Source organism: Candoia aspera, chromosome 1 (assembly GCF_035149785.1).
Source record: "Candoia aspera isolate rCanAsp1 chromosome 1, rCanAsp1.hap2, whole genome shotgun sequence".
Classification (NCBI taxonomy): domain Eukaryota; kingdom Metazoa; phylum Chordata; class Lepidosauria; order Squamata; family Boidae; genus Candoia; species Candoia aspera.
Genome location: NC_086153.1, coordinates 48,958,031 through 48,976,502, shown reverse-complemented (window position 1 = coordinate 48,976,502; position 18,472 = coordinate 48,958,031). Strand labels below are relative to the sequence as shown.

Below are 18,472 nucleotides of genomic sequence, written 5' to 3'. Positions count from 1 at the left end.
GCATTTTGAACCAACTGTAGCTTCTGGGGGGTCTTCAAGGACAGCCCCACATAAAGCAAATTGCAATAATCCAGCTATAAGGTGACCAGGGCATGAGTAACTGTCTGAAGGACCTCCAAATCAAGGAAAAGGTGCAACTGGCACACCAGGAGAACCTGTGCAAAGGCCCTCCTGGCCATAGCTACCACCTACACTTCAAGCAGTAGCTGTGAGTCCAGAAGGACCCCCAAGTTGCACACCAGTCTTGAATGGGGAAGTGCAGCCCCATCCAAGACCAACAATGGTAACATCCCCAACTTCTGGGGGCCAAACAGCCACAGCTACTCAGTCTTGTCAGGATTGAGACAAAGTCTGTTCCACCCTATCCAGACCCAAATAGCCTCCAGACATTGGGTCAACACATTGATAGCTTCACCTGTACAGCTGAGATGTAAAGCTGGGAGTCATCAGCATACTGATGATACCGAATCCCAAACCAGCAAATGATCTCACCCAGATGTTAAACAAGAGAGGGGAGAGCATCAAACCCTGAGTCACCCCACATGTGAGGGACTGTGGACACGATCTCTCCCCCCATCAACACCATATTGTTGTTGTTGTTGTTGTTGTTGTTATTTCAGGGAAACTCTTTGAGCCATTCAAGATCAAGTTTTCTTACAGATTGTGCTTGAGCATAACCAATGCAGAAATGGAAGTGGGCAGAGGCTTACTGGGTTCTTCCACTGAGCTGGACTTTTGTACTTACAGCTCCAAGGAGGCTGCTAGACCTTCCAGGAACTGAACTAAGTCCTGCAGAATGTTGGGGGTTTTTAGACTTCAGAAGCACAGCCTTCCAGTGTCCTTGGAGCAGCCCCTGCTGAACTGTATTACATGACCTGGAAGAGGTACTGAACTTTCCCTAATCAACTGGTTCAGAACAGAGAAAGAAACAGTATACCAGTGGTCAGCCTCTGAACTAAGACTAGGGGATTCATCTAGGAGATCCATGGCTTCAGAAAATCAAGGAGTGCACTGAGCTGACTGAACCAAAAAACACTGCCAAACATTGATAAGGAACCCATATCCTCCTTCCTCTCCCAACTTCCATGAATTTCTGACGGCTGGGTATTTCAGAAATACACATGAAACAAAACTAAGATGAATAGAATGAGAATGAAGCACTTAAGAATCGTGAGAGAAAACAAAAAGTGATAGTGTCAAGAAAAAATGGGTGCTGAATGAACAAACATTTAATACCCCAGTGGATGACTAGTATGAATTAGGTATAATGGTCATATAGAGAGAATGGATGAGGTTGGAATCACAAAACAAATAATGGAAGGAAGAGTGAATGGGTTGAGACCAAGAAAGTTGAATGGGTTGATAAGATATTCTGAAAGAGAGCGCTGAGAAGTTTAAAGAAGGTGGTATATGGTTCTGGTAGAAGCAAGGATGGATAGAAATGTGTGGAGAGGTATTTGTAGATGTATTTCCTTTTCTTTTTCTTATTTCATGCCTTTAATTTCTTACTTCTTTTCTAACACTGCTTATCCCAAAAAGGAATTGTGTGATCAGTAGTTATTTATGTGCGTACTGTATGTATGATAATATTTCTTTGTATATGAATGTGGAGAAAGCCCATGGCAATTGTGATGTATTAAGTTATAATTGAGAACTAACTCAAGGATCAAATATGCTCTTTGGGAGAGATCACTTTCTGGTAGGAAAAATGATTATCTTTTTCACAGATTCATATATTTGTATTGTATGTCTTGTAAATATCATTCCTCACAGTTTCTGAATTTTGATGTTTAATTTAACACAAAACTCTTTGAGCAGTTCAGTTGCATTGGGGTGGGGGTGGGGGAGTAGCTGGCAGAGTCTCCTAGAAGAAAATTGAAATGTACATGTTTTATCCCATATATCAGAGAAGTGCAAAAATCTAAACTGACATTTTACATCAAATGAATTATGAACTGTGTACTATGTACCTAAGGGAACAACAAGTAAATTAGATTTTTGTTAAGGGAGGGGGAGAAAGAAGCCAAAATAATAAAAATGGGTTTTATCTGAATTTGATATACATTCAGTAGTCTACACACATGAGATTATAGATTACTTCAAATAACAGATACTTTGAATAGATTGTGAACAAAGCAAGTAAGATAAGATATAGTACAGCTTGAACATTACACTAACTAACTATTGCTTGTTTATTGGATTTGTCTCATTCAAACACATGGATGCTGGAATACTTATCGATTAATACTAACAAGAATGATAAAGGAACACAAAATTGTACATTTGAAAGATACATGAAAAACTTCTCACATATTTGAAAGCTTCCTTAATTTGTGAGATCTAGAATGTGTATTTTGAAGGATATTTCTTTAAAACTGCCATTTTAATTTATGGGTTTCCATGATGGATTTTCTCTACATCATCCAACAGTGTATATCAGGTCCACAAAAAATAAACTTAAAATATTTTACAGGTAGCAGCTAAACCAGATTCTCCAATTGCATCTATAGAAGCAAGGGATGGTCTGTTGAACAAACTATTTTGAGTAAACCAAATAGTCTTACAATGGAAAACAATTATATAAGCAGTTATTTCAAGCAGATTCAAAATTTGTTCTACTTTGTATAGCTGCATGAATGAATGTCCTTTCTACTACTATAGAATTCCCTGCCATCCATTCAGAGAATCATGCAGCATAAGGCTATCAATGTCTATTTGTGTTATTTACTATAGACTATCTTCTGACTTGCCTGCAGTATATCTTAAATACCTGTAGCTGGGGAGTGATAATGGAAGAGGATTATCACCCTTCTTTCCATACTTGTGATTTTCTCAAATGCACCTGGTTGGCCACTGTGGGACACAGAATACTGGACTAGATTGTCCTTTGGTCTGATCCAACAAATCTCTTCTTATCTTTCTATTGTCTACATATTGTCACCTGTTCCCACTGGGTGCAATGAGAGTGAGTCTTCTGCAGATGATTAAGTACTGGGACAATCAACATGTATGGACGATGGAGCAAATTTTGCTTGCTGGCCTTATTCTTTCTGGGCTGATATGCTTCTCTGTACCAGTGTTACATATCCAGATTTGTATCCTGTATTTTGATGCACAAACTAGGATGCACATGCGTTCTGTGCAGAAAACCTAGAAACATTAGAGGTCAAGGGGTGGGGCAAATGAATCTATCACACTTGCTCTTCTTTCATGCATTGATTATTCCTACTTTGGGTCATTTGCACAAAGTTTTAGAAAACAGTGTTTTGTGAATGATTGGTACGTTAACAAGGGCATGCAGGGAACACCTGAGAAAAGATAAATTCCCATTTTGTGGGAGGTGCTGTCTACTATAAAGACTGCAAATTATAATTATAAAGTTTTATATTTTGCAGAAAGACCAAATCAAAATAGCCCATAAAGAGAATTGTTCAAAGCCTTTCTGAAATTGATCTCTGAGGACTGTGATATGACCTTACTGATCTGGAAACAGCAGTTAGCCCAGAGTTAAATACATCCTTGTTCAATTTCTATCTTTTAATGTATTTTTTAAAAATTGATTTGACTGTATTTCTCTAATTATTTTTCTTTCAATAAGTCTATATTTTTCAAAATAAATGAGATGATATAGCTGCATAAAAACAAAAAATAGTTCAATAAAAACATCAAAAGTAAACTAACATTAATATTCAGGACAATAGTGAAGCAGATCAAAAGGCACTACAGCACAAGTTTAATCAAATGCCTGGGTGAACAGCTATGTTTTAAGGTGGCAGGTGCAGAGATTAACAAACCAATCAATTGGTCCCAAGTTTTAATGCCATAGTAAGCCTCAGCATTATGAAAAGATACAGTTGTATAATAATAATCCCATAAAATTATACTTGGATTATTCTTCAGTCTATGAATCCTTAAATGGAGGACTAGATTTTGAGAAATGTTTGAAGAATTTTAAATATGGAGAGCTCCGGTAAGAAATTTACTCATTCATAAGTTTGATTTGGCATATGAGGTCTTTTACAGATGCCTTTGTGTTGCTGTTGTTTAATTCTTGTTCTGGAAGCTCATTATTCTATGGCTTATTGGCTAGGTATCTGTTTAAACAGCATGACATCTAATTGGCTTTCCTGGACAGCCATAAATTCCATCAAGTGTTTCTCTGACATGTATTTATAATCATTAATCAGTCAACTAATTGCTTATTGGCATTTTTTAAGTTCTGTGCATAGTTTATTAGATCAGTTTCAGTAAGGATGATAAACATATAAACATGTTTGCAAATAGGAGTTCTTGTTTGATCTGCAGCCTCAGACAACAAAAGTGGTGATTTGGGATGCTGAAAGTTCTGGTCTTGGGAAAGAAAGCTAAAGAAACTATCAATTCTATTCACCAGCTACAGGAAGTGAACACATAACAAGATTGCCAGTCATATTTTGTATAGATAAACTTACAATTACTTTGCATGCTTGATACACCATCACCAAAATTATGTTTTGGAATGTATTTACAAAATTACTCACAAGTAGTTCTTGCTCTTATTCACAATGTCATATTTGTTTCCACTGTTGTGAACATTTCAGTGCTTATGAGTTAGCCACAGTAAGGTCCTCTGGTGTACTACAGTCTGCTATACTAAAGACCAAAGTAGGAGATATTGTGTAATGGTATGTGGGAATGACCTTGAGAGGCGAGGGAAGACATGCTGCCTAGGGAACAATCAGATAAAAGGGGGAGGAGCCCGCAGCTGCGTAACGGGCACAGAAATAAACTTAGAAAGGATCCACCCTAACTTATCAGGCTGTAAAAAGAGACGGCAGGAGATTTGTACTTTCAGACTTGCAAGATTCTGTTAATGTAGCCTTACAATAAAGTAGAATTAGCTCACCTTGTCATGTTTCCTGTCTGCTCTACTTGGGAGGCTGGCATATTGTATAGTCTGCCTCTCACCATGATTGTAATCTCTTGTCCAGTGGTAGAACCCCATTTGACCATGTTGATGTTCAATCTGGCTTCAAAGATGTTTTATTATTGTTTCTGTTCAGTTGTTCAGTCATTCTTGACTCTTCATGACCTGATGGATATTATTTTGCCAGGATTGTCACTAACTGCTATAGACCCCTTCTTGGCACAGGCACAGGTTACTTGTGGGACCAAATGTTTATCTCTGTCTGCCCTATGATATCAGATGGGGTGAGCATGGCCCAGATCCTTTCAGTTAAACAATGTAATCTGATGGGACCCAGAAAGCATGCCTTCTCTGTCACAGTGCCTGCCCAATGGAACAGTATACCCCTCAAGGGTAGGAAGACCTTGACTTTGCCAGCTTTTTGTAGAACATTTAAGACCTGCCTCTTCTCCTGGGCATTGGGCTAGGACACTGGGTAAGATGATCCTTGTGTAAAACTGTTACTGCTTGGCTGAATATTGTTTGTTTCTTTTTTATTACAATAATGTGTTTTTTATTTTCATTTTTTATTATCATGAGTCACCCAAAAGTCATACATGAAATAGGCAGCCATATACATTGAATGAATGAATGAATGAATGAATGAATGAATGAAGAAAGAAAGAAAGAAAGAAAGAAAGAAAGAAAGAAAGAAAGAAAGATTGGCCTTTTTAAATTTCCTTCAATTTTTCTAGGTATCGGTCTTCTCCAATGACTTTTGCCTTTACATTATGTAGTGAATGAAGAATCTGAAATGGCAGTGGAAGAATTGGTCACATATACATTCTATTGCATTATTTAAAAACCTTAGTTTCTTTTTTCCTTATTTATAAAGAAATGTCCCAGTTTTGATAAGTTTACCAACTGAATGAAATTCTCAGCTCTTGGATGATTTCTATTCATTGAGTACAGCTTGTACCTTTTTGCTGTACAGCTGTTATGAAAGGGGAGCTGTCAGAAAAAAAGAGATGTCAACCCAAATTCAGCAATAGAAAGATGGCTGAATGCACAAGGTTTCTGCCCCAGATTCTGAAAAGTCAGGCCTTCTAAATTCTCAACTTGGATAGACATTAGAATTGCTAAAATCTTAATTTCTTTCTGTTCCACTGATCAATTTTTGTCGAAGAACTGAGTGACTGAAGGAAAAACTAAATGTATTGCTTAATATAGTATAATTATAGTATAATTAGCTTTATTAAGTCAGATGAAGAGCGGAAGTATTGGTATACAGCAGGGTTGCCCAGGTGTGGCTCAGGGTCCATATGTATCCCTGGGATGGACACTTGTGCAACCTGGCTTTAGAGATTGCTTAATACTTCATTTATTATGTTTAAAGTCAGCCTTTCCTCCAAGGAATCTGAGGTGGTGTTTAAGCTCTTAACCTTTGCTTAATCTCCAAAGTAGCAAAACTGACTAGTTCAATAGCCTGTCAGTTGTTCATGCTGTTAAGTAGGAATGAAATCAAATTCTGTTCCTCCATTGTACTTTTTCTATATAATTGCTGCATGCTATTTTGCCATGCTAATTGAGCATTTACTGGACAAGATGTGTTGATTCAGTAAGTTACTGGTGGAGTGGTTGCCCCTTGAGGGCTGTAGTAAACCTCAAAAAGAACAGTTGAAGTAGCACTGTTAGAGGCAGTATATCATCCTGATAGGTACATGGCTCTTCTGTTAAGAATGTGACAGAGAAATTATTGCTCCCTTACAGTTGTAATCAAAATTATTCAACCCCCATTGCAAATCAGGTTGATTGTCAAAATGAACAGACTTTCAGCTGTTTGCAGTGAACAAATCAAACAAAAGCAATTGAAGTAGCTCAACACAACAAATGCTTCAAGTGGTGTCTCCAAATTCAACTGAAAATGCAACTTATACTGACTTCTCCAGTCTCAAAATTATTCAGCCCTCTGAATAGAATCTGTTACAGCAGCACACATACAATATGCAAAACAGGTGTTGTCTCAAGCACACCTGATGCAACTAATCAAGGACTTCATTAGTTGCACCAGGTGTGCTTGAGCTGGAACACATGAAATTCCTGTGGCTGGCTAGGGGTTTGTTGAGAGTCATGTTTGACTGCATGTTAGAAATACAGTATGGCTAAGTCAAAAGAATGGTCCAAACAGGTAAGAGAAGATACCATCACCCTTCACAAACAAGGAGCAGGATACAAAAAGATAGCAAAGGCACTGAATGTTCCTAGAGACACCGTTGGAAGCATAGTTCACAAGTTCAAAGTTCAAGAAACAGTGGTTACACTACCTGGACGGGGCAGAAAAAGGAAGCTGTCAATGGCTGCAACCAGGTTTCTGAGAAGGCAGGTGGAGAGAAACCCTCAAGTGACTGCAAAAGACCTGCAGCAAGACTTGGTGGCAACAGGCACTGAGGTTTCAGTGAGCACAGTAAGGCGTGTACTAAACACAGAAGGTTTCCATGCCAGAACTCCAAGAAGTACACCACTACTGACCCAAAAGCAGATGAAAAGTCAACTCCAATATGCTCAAAATCATATAAATAAGCCACAGAAGTTTTGGGATTCTGTTCTGTGGAGTGATGAAACAAAACTGGAACTTTTCGGCTCAGTGGCCCAGCAGTATGTCTGGAGGAAGAAGAATGAAGCATACGCTGAAAAGAACACTCTGCCTACAGTTAAGCATGGTGCTGGCTTGGTGATGCTCTGGGGCTGCTTTGCATCCTCTGGCACTGGAAACCTGCAGCATGTGGATGGCAAGATGGATTCATTGAAGTATCAGGAAATCCTAGGAGAAAGCTTCATGCCATCTGTAAAGAAGCTGAAGCTTGGGTGTCATTGGACATTCCAACAGGACAATGATCCCAAGCATACCTCAAATTCCACTAAGGCTTGGATGCAGAAATAGTCCTGGAAGATTCTTCAGTGGCTATCACAGTCACCTGACTTGAATCCCATAGAAAATCTCTGGTGGTATTTGAAGAAGGCAGTTGCAGCATGCAAACCCAAGAATGTTACTGAACTGGAGACCATTGCTCATGTGGAGTGGGCTAAGGTTCCTCAGGAACACTGCCAGAAGCTGATGTCTGGCCATGCATCTCGTTTGCAGTAGGTCATAACAGCAAAAGGGTGCTCTACTAAGTACTGAAGATGCTTGCCATGATGGGGTTGAATGATTTTGAGACTGGAGAAGTCATTATAAATTGCATTTTCAGTTGGATTTGGGGACACCACTTGAAGCATTCATTGTGTTGAGCTGTTTCAATTGCTTTTGTTTGATTTGTTCATTGCAAACAGCTGAATGTCTGTACGTTAAGACAATCAACCTGATTTGCAATGGGGGTTGAATAATTTCGATTACAACTGTATAATTATTGCTTGTGTATGAAACCAGTCCTTATAGCAAAGGTTAAGACTGAAGAGATGAAGGGGGGGAGGGGGGATATTCCCACCAAGTTCCCATTTATAAAAATATGTGAAATATTCTGTTTATTTTTGATTAATGAGTAGAAGTTTGATGAATGGTTGCACATGATCAGCTGTTTGGAAGTTCTTAATAAGTTTAACAATTGCTTTGCTACCAGTTTTCCAAAACATCTTTAGAATTATTGCCTGACAGAGACTCCCTTTAGATCCTTGGAGTGCAATTGGGGGGTGGGGGGGTGAGTGAGTGGAAGGTTGCCTTTCAAAAGTTATATGTAGGTTATAGATAACCTTTAATGCAATAGGAATAACCTACACTGTCCGACATATAAACCAGAGGCAGGTAACCTTTTGGTGACAGGAGCTGCCCTTTTTTTGTATTCTGAGAGACCTGCAATTTACTATTACAAAATTCGTTAATAGGAACTCTGGATTAAGACAGGGCAGAAATTTAATGCTGAGGCCAGCTCCTGTTCTGAAGAGAGAACAGGGAGGGAAAAGCAACATGAGGCTCCAGTGCTCATTTCACCCTTCTTAAACCATAGCTTATGAAACAGGAATGGTGGACACTGCAAAGTGGGTTTGAGGGTTAAATGATCAATAACTTCTCAGGACATTAAGTGTTCCATGTACAGCATTTGCTTAAATATGCCAAATTTCTGTTCTGATTGCCTCTCTTTCCCATATTTCATAACTGCTCTCAAACTTCTCTCAAATGTCAGAACTAGCATTTAGATGTGTTTTAGAAGTCTGAATTCTGAAAATGACTCCTAAATCCCAACTACCAAGCTCAGTCAAAAGTACCACTGTACTTCTTACATTTCAAATCTGATTGGCTCCCCAGTATCTAAAATAGCATGTCCTCCATTTCAAAGAAGTCAGTATTAATTGTTAAAGTAGTCCAAGTAAGCTCTTCTGGATGTTCCATCTATAGAAATTGCACCTCATCTTTGGAATGTCTTCTTAGACAAAGACCAGTGATGAATTCTTTTTGCCCCAGGCTAAAACCTCTTTATTTGACATTTTAGCTTAATTAATCTTTTTCTGTTCCTATATTGTGATTGCTATTATATTTTCATTGTTTTAGAACTTCACTGATTTCAGAGGTCTACCTACATCTACCCTGAAATGAAAATAAAAATGTGGTTTGTATACAGTTAATATAATAAATAAATGATGTCATGTGCTTCTGCTGATCATGTTTGGCTTACCATATGACTGGAACTAGAGGTATGCAAGATGACTTATAGTGCAGCTAGTATCTGCTGAGGTGAGAAAAAGCAGGTATCCTTAGCCACTGGTTGTGAAGTCGATTTGCTAAACTCCCCCATATCAGATAGCAATCATGCTCAGGTGAGCTGAAGTACGTTGCTTTCAGATGATGAGATACAAAGCATAACAAATTTGAGAGCATTACATCTTATTATATCAATGCATTGTTATTAGTATGGATGTACTATGATAATGTCATTGTAATATTAGAAGTGTGTAGCCCAGTGTGTACAGTAGTGCAAAACGATGTAAAATTAAACTTATCATGCTTAGATTGCTGTTGATCCTCAATATCAGTTTTCCAGTGTATGGAGCATTTTGATTCCATCCGGCATATGTTGCCCACATCTTTCTCTGCTCTAATTCTTCCATGTTTTCCAACAGCTCCAGATGGCATGTTGCCTCCTAGGCTTTCATCTGCTATTCCAACCAGTCTTCAGGTTCTCTGGTCTATACCAGTTCGCAACAATGCTCCAGGCTTACCCAGATACCGACTCCAAATAAGACATAAGAACTCCCCAGAAGATATTACAGAGTAAGTAAATGAATACTAAACTCTGTCTATATTCTGAAGAAATGCAAACTGATGTGAGGTGGCTTATCTCAAATGCAGCAGTTCTGTTTTGTGCAGTATTTCCCTGTGATCTTGTATTTCTCATCTTAAAATATGTATTTTTGCTTTAGGTTGCTTTCTAAACCAACAACTTATTTACATCATATACTCAAGGATCTGCAGCCATACACATCTTATGAACTGAGGGTTATTGCCTGTAATGAATATGGTGATACATTCAGCAACTGGACTCTGATAGATACAGCCGAGGATAGTAAGTAGCCTGCAGAACTAAATAGTGAACTTTTGCTAAGTGCAGGACATAACCACACTCATCTCCAGCCAATGTAATGACATTTACTAAGATTATTGAAACTATTACTAAGCTTTTTGACAGTGTAAAGCTGCACATTGTTTCCAACAATTGGTCAAGGCCCTCTATCTTAGAAAAGCATTCTTGTTACAGGTGATATAAATGTTAAAAGAACCTATCCTCTGGCTCCTTTACAATTTTTATTAGGTATTTCTCTGTTTTGTACTGCATGTTTTTAACACTGACTTTTTTCCTGCCTATTAAACATTTTAATTTTTCTAAGCTGTTGAGAATTATCCATATGCGTTAGAAGAGTGGGAGAAAAACCTCAGACAGATAGATAAAAAAGTGTGCATTCTGGAAGGATATCACAACTTTTCAGTGCATTCATTATGCTGCAATCCTAAAATGTTTATCAACCCTGTCGGCCTCCTTCCCATTACTTGATCCTTCTAACCAAGGATCACTGAATATTTGTCCTTCCGCATGCAATATGTGCCATATTTCCAGGGAATGAACAGTGACTCCATTTCATGAACTTCTCTCCAAGAGCAGCTTGCAGCCTGAGAGCTACACAGAAAACAGTAATAAATTTATATCATGATTATAATTAATGCATAATCCCAAATGAGGCCACTTTAAGCCTTTCTTTATGGTCCCCAATTCATTTCTGAGTTGTTGCTGATTTTGGCTGAATGTGTAAAAATTAACATTACCAAGACAAATGGGGATAGGAGGTGGGGAGAGGGATGAAATGTTCGATTTATTTCAAAAAAGTAGATGGTTTTTTAAAATGTTTTTCTGTTCATGGACAATTTTTGCCTATCTTTTCACATCCCATTCTATCCACATTACACTTGTGATTAATTCTGCAACACCTAGATATATCCCTTGATGCAAGAAAGGTTTTGTATCCATCTATGAGATGTAAGCAATTAAATCAAAATTATAATAATTTAATGTAAATAAAGATGTACTGCTTGGTCCTCAGACTTGGGAGCATGAAATATTTGTATCCATATTGACAAAACTGGTGTTAGGGTTTATGCTATTTTATATTTTCTACATACCACCTACAGGAGAACATTTCAGTCTCATTCTTGCTCTCTAAACCAGTGGCTCTTAAACTCTTTAACCCAATTACCCCTTTCCCAGTCTTAAATAATGTCATTACCCCAACCCCCCAAAAAACAAAACCCAGACTCTGTTGTTTAACACAAGTGTCTTGGCAGCAGCAGTCCCAAAATGGATCCTTGACTCACAGACAAGCAATTACAAATTTATTTATTTATTTATATTTCAAATTTCTATCACTGCCCATCTCTCCCAAAAAGGGGACTCTGAGCAGTTTACAATCAGAATTAAAACACATAAATTACAATATAAATAATTCTATAAAAATAAAATAAATATAAAATCCAAGCAGCGCAAATCTTGTTTGCTGGGGAGAGATCTATAATACTAGCTACTCCCAAGATGAACTGGTGCCCCTCCCACCCCAAGCGAGGCAGCAGAACCAGGTTTTAGGTTCTTCCAGAAGTCCGGGAGTGAATGTGTCTGTCTCACCTCCAGGGGCAGAATATTCCAGAGGGCGGGTGCTCTCTGGAATAAATTGCTCCATTACCCCCAAGATATGCCCAAGCGGGTAATTACCCCCAATTTAAGAACCACTGCTCCAAATGCACACCACAATGGAATTCAGGAACTGAATTGGTTGGGTGTTTTGGAAATGTAATAAATATAATGGATATTGGAGACAGAAAAGCAAACCCATCCAGTGAAATCTGTCAGGGACAACAGAATACTCTGCCTTTGTTTGTGGTATCTGTCTTGTAAACCACTCCCTTCAAACCTACAGTACATTGTATTTTTAATGTCTTTGTTACAAAACGCCAAGTAGACAACATTTTTTTCTTTGATAATACCATTAAGAGAAAAATATCAGCTGAATATCAGCCTGTTAAACAGCTCTTTAAAAAACAAACAAGGACTCTTTCAAAAACCATACTTGGATGGAATCCTTAAATATTAAGTATTATTGTTATTGTTGTTTTAGTTTTTTAACTGCAGGAGTGGCAATTGTCTGGAACTCATTTTATATTCTATTAGCTTCAAAGTTTGATTAAATTTATGATTCTGCTCTGAAAATTTCACTAAACACTGGTCCCTTACAGATATGTTCTCCCTGACCTCTGAAAGCATGCAACTCTCATTACCTTTAAAATGCAATAATCTATTTCTGTTGCCCACTGCATATATCAAGGAATTCTATGATTCCCATCGTGCCTGGCCATCAGAAGATAATACTGTACTAGTAAGTAAATAAACACTTGTCTCTAGTCAGATGATTAGAAAAGATTAATGATAATTTTATACCTCCTTTTCTTAAATAGAGTCTGAACTTTTGAAGCAGACAAGCAAAATAGCTTCCCATAAAAGATAATTTCATTTGGCAAAATGAAACTACCTTCCAGTATTAATGTTGTAATGAAATAGCCTGAGGAATCAATCAAAGGCATTAAGCAATACACCCCTCCCTTTCCACTCCTCATCTGCTACAGTTGGCCCTATAAACAATTCCGACTAAGTAACAGGAGTTTATTATTTTATTTTCAGCCCTGGCAGTCGAGGCTGTATCACTGTCAGACTCTCACAGGCTTCCATCCAGTGACAGCCACATTGACAACACGTTCTATTCCACATTGATTTTACAGTTAAGGAGCTGATTGTGATATATAGAGATTTTAAGAATTCAGCTGAGAGGCTGACTTTTGCCTTTTATCATTCCATTAAAATTTTATAACCATCTTTTTCATGTCATTTCACCCATGAATTCTTACTTTAAAAAGTGATTGCTGCTGCTGGGAGCATACCTTTTTTCATATTCAGAGCTTTTTATTATATTAGCAAACTACTCCAATTATAGTTAATAGTTGTGTTTTACATAATTGTGGTGACCCCGCCAGCTAAGCAGGATCATGCTAGCTGATAGTGTCTTCACAGACAGAGAGAGACAGACTGCCAAAGTATCTATTCATCTAACACAATCACGAAATATAACTTTAACTCTTCTTTTTCCAGCAGGGCCAATTCAAAGTCCCCCAAACTCTTGTTTGTCCTGGCCACTCAGACTAGAGTCCAGTAACAGGTAGTTCAAAATCAGTGCAAGAGTGAACTTCTCCCATCCACTTTCGTATAACATAGGATCCTTACCAGCAACCAAGCAGGATAGTTCACTTCATCTGTTCCAGGCAAGGGTAGAGATTTCTGAACAGGCTTTCTTGGTTTAATCCAAGATACAGGGCCCTCAAGTTTGGGCTGTCACAGAGAGCTATTCCAGCACCAAACAGCACTCAGGTGGGTCCTTTAAATAGGGAAAGCTCCCAGGCACAACCTGAGCACAGCTGGCCTTGTCAGACCTGACTCCCAGAAACAGTGAATTTGAGATACCAATCATATAATCACACACTCCTCCATCTTGCTGCTCTGTAACTCTCTGCACAAAGGTGGTTGTGGCAGAGTTCCCACGGTCTAGCTGTCATGAATAAGGATGGTGAGCAGGGGGCTCCCATCCAGACTGTCAAGCGCATGCGTAGCACTGAGGAATTGGGCAGCCATTCAAAGAGACACAGATCGGGACTGCCTTAACCTTTGGGGTTTATATGGCTGGGTTTTTCCCACACTTCTTCAGTTTGTTAGGATTCCTGTTATGTACTAGCAATAAAACATTAGAGACCAGTTCCTTGTCTCAGCGTGTTTCCTGGCTGTTAGGACACTAGCAGGCTGGGTCTCTGGTTCACAGCTGTAGTCTTCAGAGACAACAGTTGGGAGCAATGGAACAAGATTCTGCCTCACAGCTGGTGCTAAGACTTGGCTTTTCTGCATCTGCTGTAATAAGTGCCTAATCCTATTCCTCTTCCATATACCGTATGAAAATGATTCCTAGGCCAAGGGTGTGACATGTTTGAATTAAGTTATTTTTTTAAGTGTTGCCATTTTAAAAAGGGGCTGTAGAAAATAAATGTGAAAAGGCATCCTTTTCTTTTAATGTTTTTTGGGAGGCAAAGTAAAAAAATGAAGTTAAGCCTCTGTTCTCATAAGTTATAGCAGATAATGTTAAAAGGGCTATGTCTAAACTCTGCAGGGGTTTGTTGTACAAGTTCATCTCATTATCCCAAATGTTATACCTATAATGCTAGCAGTAGGGATGAAAACCTTATCTTTCTTATCATAAGAGAAAACACACTGCTTGGTTATTTTCTTTCTGCAGATAGCCGCAGTCCAATTGTCCAGGTAGATGCCTAATTAGTAAAGTGCTGTTGACCAGCCCTGTAGAAAATGAATCTTGAAAGCTGAATTGATTTAAGTTGACTTTCCAAAAGTCACTATCACCTTCTGTACCTTAAATCTTAACAAGATATTTTCCTTTCATCCTAAAAGTCTTTTTCAAAATTATTTAAATCTAGATATCCTTTTTGGCACTATGGAAATGAAAACAACAACAACCCTATCCTAATTAAAATATGAAGATTCAAGTACTTTGTAAAAGTTATCTGAATAATTTTGAACACCACCGATACATTTTAACCACATTCTAATACATAATTTTGCAACTTAAAGAGCCACTTACCTAGAATCTTCTATCCTCACAGCAACTGATTTATAGAAATTTGCATAGGGGTAATTACTGTCACAAGCAGGACATAAACTGATTTAGCAGGAGAAAAAGTAGATACTAATGTAATACTTCATGACTGGCTTTTTTTTTGTCCCCTGTTCCAGTTGGCTATAGAATGTTACTCAAAATCCCTGGCACTGTTCACTTTGAACATGTGAACATCTGATTCTATGAAACGGGGGGGGGGGGGGGGAAGCCTTGAAAACTGTTTTAAATGATTACTGTACCCAAGTATATCTTTTAAAAACATTTTCAATAAAATCTAATGTTCACACAAAATCTCATAAGCACCAAAAATGCTGTGGGCAGAATAGGTGGGCATAGTATTTTCTTGATCTCTTGCAACAATTTATAGATTTCACAAGATGGTTTATAAGAATGCTAAATGTTCTGGAATTACAGCTGTTACTGATCAGTGATTGAGCCAGATTTGTGTTTTTGCACCATGTTCTTGCTTGTACCTAGAGAGCAGTAAAGCCTCAATATAATAAAAAGCACCTGCATTTTAAATGAAATTTCAATTGAAAAACTTAACAGCCCTTCAAATTGCAGAATTTAATGCAGCCCACTAAAGCTTAAATAACGTTTTGCCTCCACAGGCTGAGGGGTTTTGCATTCAAGGTGACTTGATTGTGTCGCATGGTGAAATTATTTACAATTAAGGGATTTCTCAAGGGGGGGCAGTTGCAGAGTATTTGCTGTTCCACGACACCTATGCAGGCATATGGTCCGTCGTTTTCAGTATTCATGGAAGCTCCTGAACCTTTATGATAATTGAATCTGTTAGAGTGCTGAGTGGAGCAAGCATAAAACCTGTTAACCTAAAGGTCAGATCTGTGCATTGTTTATTTATCAGTAGGTGAAAGAGCTAAATCGGCAGCTTCTGTCACAGTCACAGTAAAAAATCACCTACAATATTAACAGGGAGTAGATAAATTGCAAAAAATGGATTAGAATGATAAACAGAAGAGAGCAGAAATGTTGCATATATAACAAGAAGCACAGGAATGGGTTTTACTGGGCTATGAAATATGCAGGCTTGTTACAATGGCATGACGAAAGTAATTAAGAATGTGATCTGGAAAAATAGCAGCAAAAGTTAGAACCATGGTTCTTACTCAGTTCCACATTTCTCTTAAAATAATGAATTAATCCAGATAAGTCCATCTGGCCATGGAGTGGTTAGAGCAGGCAAGCTGTTTTTACCTTCCACCTGCCTCCTCTGCCCGCCATCTTCTCCAAAGGATTTGGCTAGTCCTTTGATCTAATTGGGGGAGCAGAATGGAGGAGAACAAGGGAAAGTCTCTTGAGAGAAATTCTGTCATATATTTTAGCCTAGTTCTGCCATCTTTTTCTGGTTTGCATAGAAGCCTGAAAAAGGTCAGGCTACTTTAATGGACAGGGGAAAGGTGCTGTGACTGTGCATGGTCCAAAACACTTCTTCCAAATCACATCTGAAGTAAAGGCAGCCCTAGTAACTAATATAACTAGGAACTACTGGCCCAATGCCATGAAGACAGGCCTTGTTTTTAAGTCTCTGAGACCAAGGAATCCAATGTTTGTTTGAGATGCCCTGGCCTGCAGAATATCTGAATGGCCTTTTCTCCATTGAACTGGAGGAAGAAAGCTAAACTTACATATAATCTTTTGGATATCAGAATTAGTACATTAAGATGTTATTAAAATTGAAAGGTCTGGGAAGTTTCCTGCTGCATCATACCAAACGTCCACTTAGGCATGATATTTCATTAGACGAGCCTTTAAGAAATCTAACACCAGAAGGCAAACAAGGAAGAGCTCTTCTCTGGTGCTATTTTTCCACTGCAATTCGTGTTAGTAGTATACCACTATTGAACACTGAAATTCCTTATCTTGTGGCTTTGTTTTAATTATAGGAGGAAGTACATAATATTATTTCTTTTTTTTTTTATTGCAAGATTTTATTCATTAAAAATTTCTACAAAAAAAAAATTCTACAAGACATATATACAAAAAGATTTTTCAACAAAACAAATTAACAAAAAAAATCAACATACTTTTCTACACATCTTGCTATAATGTCTTACAATTTTAACTTTTCTTTTTCCTAAGGAAAATAGGTGTGTCAACATATACAAATCATATAAATAAGAGTTTTCCGACTAAACTAGCTAAAGATATATATTAAAACCCCTAATGTAACTCCCAATAATTTTGAATTCTTATTTTACTATTTATTTCAAAATATTCGCTTCTTTACAATACAAAACCCAATATCATTGCTTCATTTTCATCAGTTGCATACAGGTAATCTAAAATTGGTTGCCACATTTCCTTAAATTTCAAAATATTATTATCTTTCATTAAACATGTTAATTTTGCCATTTGTCCTAATTTGATGAGTTTTATTATCCATTCTTCCATTGTTGGAATAGTTTCCCTTTTCCAATACTGTGCATATACTAATCTGGCCGCTGTGATCATGTAAAGCATCAAATTACTACATTTTTCTTGTTGATCGCCATCAAAGAGACCTAATTAAAAAAAGCTGGTTTTTTCCCCATCTTTTTCTTAAAAATATTCTGAAACATATCATGAATCTGTGCCCAAAATTTTTTTGCTTTGCTACAAGTCCACCACATATGATAGAACATTCCTTCCATTTGCTGACATTTCCAACATGTATTTGAAGTGTTATTATACATTCTTGCTAGTTTTTGTGGTGTCAAGTACCATCTAAACATCATCTTATAAAAATTTTCCTTTAAATTATATCATAATGAAAACTTTAAATCCTTAGTCCACATTTTTTCCCATTTTTCTAATGGAATGTCATAACCAATATTTCTTGCCCAATTAATCATGCATGTTTTAACTTGTTCATTTTCTTGATTTGTTTGTAACAAGATTTGATACATTTTTGTAATAACATGATCATTATTTAAATATAATTGTTTTTCAGATTCTGATTCTTCTTTTTTAAATTTTGATTTAAATGATTACTAGAATGATTACTAGAATAAGAGACAGTGGGGAAGATGTGGTAGATAACAAAGGAATTAGAAAAGCATTTTTCACTTTCTTCTCAAAGCTATATCAAAAGCAGGAAATTTCAGAAGAAAAAAATCTTAATAACCAAAATCTTCCCAAATTAACACACAAAGTCAACAATTCAGTATTAACGGCCCGATTACTAACCAAGAAATTATAGATGCGGTAAAAGAACTTAAAATAGGAAAAACACTGGGCCCTGATGGTATATCTACAGGCTATTATAAATTATTTTTAGAACAAATTTTAACGCCACTTAAAGACTTAATGAATTCGATTTTGATG

General features: G+C 37.4%; 1 protein-coding gene across 1 annotated transcript in view; it reads left to right on the top strand.

Annotated features, from left to right (window-relative positions):
• The window catches only part of USH2A (usherin), a 513,845-nt gene that overhangs the window by 301,767 nt on the left and 193,606 nt on the right, over positions 1–18,472 (top strand). Inside the window, exons 38-39 of the mRNA XM_063288775.1 lie at positions 9,998–10,148; positions 10,298–10,440. Of these exons, the coding sequence (XP_063144845.1) occupies positions 9,998–10,148; positions 10,298–10,440 (294 nt within the window). The remainder of the gene's footprint in view (positions 1–9,997; positions 10,149–10,297; positions 10,441–18,472) is intronic.